The sequence below is a fragment of the Scylla paramamosain genome, chromosome 44 (assembly GCF_035594125.1).
Source record: "Scylla paramamosain isolate STU-SP2022 chromosome 44, ASM3559412v1, whole genome shotgun sequence".
Taxonomy (NCBI): domain Eukaryota; kingdom Metazoa; phylum Arthropoda; class Malacostraca; order Decapoda; family Portunidae; genus Scylla; species Scylla paramamosain.
The window spans coordinates 1,495,015-1,498,185 of record NC_087194.1 but is presented as its reverse complement, the minus strand read 5'-3'; the positions used below and the strand labels follow the sequence as shown (position 1 = coordinate 1,498,185).

Below are 3,171 nucleotides of genomic sequence, written 5' to 3'. Positions count from 1 at the left end.
TTCACAGGATAGTAGCTGATTATCTCATCAAAGCTGCTGAAAAGCGTATTAGGGCAATTCTAACTAAAATCAGGCCAGATAACAAGGATTTATGCCATCGTTATGCTAGCAACAAATGGTGATCAGTGTCTGCTTTGACATATAACCACCTAATCACAACCTGAAGGACTGGCCAATAAAATACAGGGTAACACACGAACTGCGTCACCATCTGGGGCAAACTTTGTATATTTCTGAAGAATATCCGAGAGTTACTGTTGTCGTTATTTTTATTTGGGTTAAGTTATGTTTTAAGATTTATTAAGATATCTAAAAAAATAAAATTAATCAAAAGTCTTTTTTCTGGTTCTCCTTTTGTTTAAATCTGGGAGTGGCAAGAGAAGCGTTTTTGAGAATGGGGATACGAGGGTCCATATTTAATCACACTTCCACAGTTCGCAAAACAACTATATTCAACCTCAAAAAATAAAAATGGAGCTAATTCACACGAAAACATTTTTAAAAAGACGAAAAAACAACGAATTTGAAACTACGGGATACGAGCCTTGCGTATTACATCACAACAAAACACACCCATATAACATAACAAACCTAATAAAACAACACAAAAAAATACAAAATAACTTAAAAAGACAAAATATAACTCAAAACAACAACAATAACAGAATAGTGAGAGTAAAAGGGAAGGCCAGAGAGAGAGAGTGAGAGTGAGGTGTGTCTTAGATGGGGCTACAGTTCATCTCTATTTTCCTCTTTTTCTCCCCTCCACACCTGTAAGTTACCCCCATGACCAGCACATCTTCCTCTGCACCCTATACCGTAGCTGCACCGTAACTATGGCCGCTGTAGTACCCCAGGAAGGCGCTTAAATAGAGAAGTAGTGTTTTGTTATCATAAACTGTTTACGTGGAAAATCATTTCGTGTTTTCGGTTTTTCCGATTTTTTTTTCTTTCCTTTTTTTTTTTTTTTTTTTTTACTTCCACGTCATCCACTTGCCTTCTGTGGATCTTGGTGGAGGCTTGTGGTGGGGAAGTGTGTTAGGGGTGATACTGGGGTCAAGGGTGGTGACTGTGGTGGAGGTCAAGGGTAATGGGTTATGTGGTGGCAGTGGTGGTGGTGCTGGCTGTGGTTTGTGTGGTACAGTGTGGTACAGTGTGGTACAGTGGTAGTACATACAGGTGTGGTGGTGATGTGGTGCAGTGTGTGGTGGTACAGTGGTGCAGTGTTTGATGATACGTACAGGTGTGGTGGTGGTACAAGTGTGGTGCAGTTGTTAGCAGTGCGGTGCAGCTCTTTGGAACAGTGTGGTGCAATGTTTGGTCTCCTTAAATTAAAACTAGCAAAAACAAATTAGACAAGCATTTCAAATTGTCACTGGAAACAAAAAAAAAAAAAAAAAAATGAAAACCCCCAGTTAAACAAACCCTACCCACAATACTACCCTTATTAAACTATCACTACCCCACATATTACTATTAGCCTATCAAACTATCACTAGCATCACAAAAACACCACTGAAAACCTTAATAACTTCCTCAAAACTCTTTTAAATAACCCACTTTCCCCCCCTCTCTCTCTCTCTCTCTCTTTCTCTCTCGCAGATGGTGAGAGAGCAGGTGAGGTGTGTGGGCTGGCCAGAGAGATGAACCCAGGGCATGGCTACCAGGTAAGTCAACACCAACACAATTAAAAACACCACAAAACACTCTTATACACCGCAAAACACTCTTATACACCACAAAACACATTTAAACACCACAAAACACTTTAAAACGCCACAAAACATTCTTAAACACCACAAAAACACCACAAAAATGCCACAAACACACATTTAAACACCACACAACACCACAGACACACCACAAAACTGACATAGAACACACCACAGACACCAAACACCAGTAACATCATAACCAACACTTCAAAAGACCACCACCACCTCCACTGCTGCCCCCTGACCTAACGCCAAGCCCCACGCCAGGGAGGAGACTGCGTGACGTGCGGTGTGAGCTCCAGGGCACTGCGGAACGAGCTGGAGGTGCTGCGAAGGCGCCTCCTGGACAGGGACGTGGCAATTGTGCAGCTGGAGACACAAATGGCTCAAGAACGGCCGCAAGAGCATTACCCCCAGGGACAGGTTGCCGTGCTCAGGGCCCAGTGCGACCATTGGCAGGATAAATATGACAGGTGGGTTTATGTACGGGTGTTTGGGAAGGGTGAGTTTGGGGTGGGAGTTCGTTTAATTGTTTTATTTATTTTATTTATTTATTTATTTTTTTTTTTTTTTCGTTGTTATTTTTTTCGTTTTTTTTCGTTTTTTTTTTCTGTTTTGTTCGTTTTCCTTCTTTGTTTTGTTTCCTTCTTCGTCTTCTTCGTCGTCCTCTTGTTCTTCTTCCTCCTCCTCGTCTTCTTCTTCTTCTTCTCTCTTCCTAATTTCTTCCTTTTCTTATTGTTCTTGTTCTTTTTCTTCTGTCTTTTTTGTTGTTCTTTTTCTTCTTCTTCTTCATTCTTTCATTCTTTCTCCATTTATTCATTTTTCCTCAATTTCTCTGTACATTCCTCTCTTTTTACATTTACATTTCTTCATACAATTCACATAATACACAACCGACAAGGCTCCATTTTCTTTCATTTGTATGTCTCGTTTTCTATGATAATGTTCTTTTTTCAGGGCAGGCTGTCACATTTTCTCATTTTCTTTAGCTACTGAGAGAGAGAGAGAGAGAGAGAGAGAGAGAGAGAGAGAGAGTTGGGTTTTTAGTTTAGTTTATAATGTATGTATGTATGTATGTATGTATATTTTCTTGCATTCCTGTACTAACTATTCTTATTAGTATAGCACTGTGTGGCATCTCTCTCTCTCTCTCTCTCTCTCTCTCTCTCTCTCTCTCTCTCTCTCTCTCTCTCTCTCTCTCTCTCTCTCTCTCTCGTTTCACATCCTCCATCACACACACACACACACACACACACACACACACACACACACACACACACACACACACACACACACCTCTAATCACCCTCTTTATACCCCCAGTTCCAGCTCCCCCAGGCCAGGACAGCACTATACTCCCCCTGAGCCCCTCCCCCCCCTTAGACCTTGTTAGATCCTCCCCTCTTGAGGTCCTGACCAGGGCTTGGGCTGCAGACTCTGACCTTTGACCTCCCCA

General features: G+C 41.6%; 1 protein-coding gene across 4 annotated transcripts in view; it reads left to right on the top strand.

Moving 5' to 3' along the window:
• The first annotated feature begins 681 nt into the window (after nucleotides 1-681).
• Nucleotides 682-3,171, top strand: part of LOC135093906 (tight junction-associated protein 1-like) — a 15,288-nt gene continuing 12,798 nt past the window's right edge. Inside the window, exons 1-3 of one of the 4 annotated variants that reach the window (XM_063993569.1) lie at nucleotides 682-773; nucleotides 1,603-1,667; nucleotides 1,983-2,188. In XM_063993569.1, coding sequence (XP_063849639.1) covers nucleotides 1,644-1,667; nucleotides 1,983-2,188 — 230 coding nt within the window. In that variant the 5' untranslated portion in view covers nucleotides 682-773; nucleotides 1,603-1,643. The other 3 variants (XM_063993565.1, XM_063993568.1, XM_063993566.1) reach the window with 3 other exon arrangements.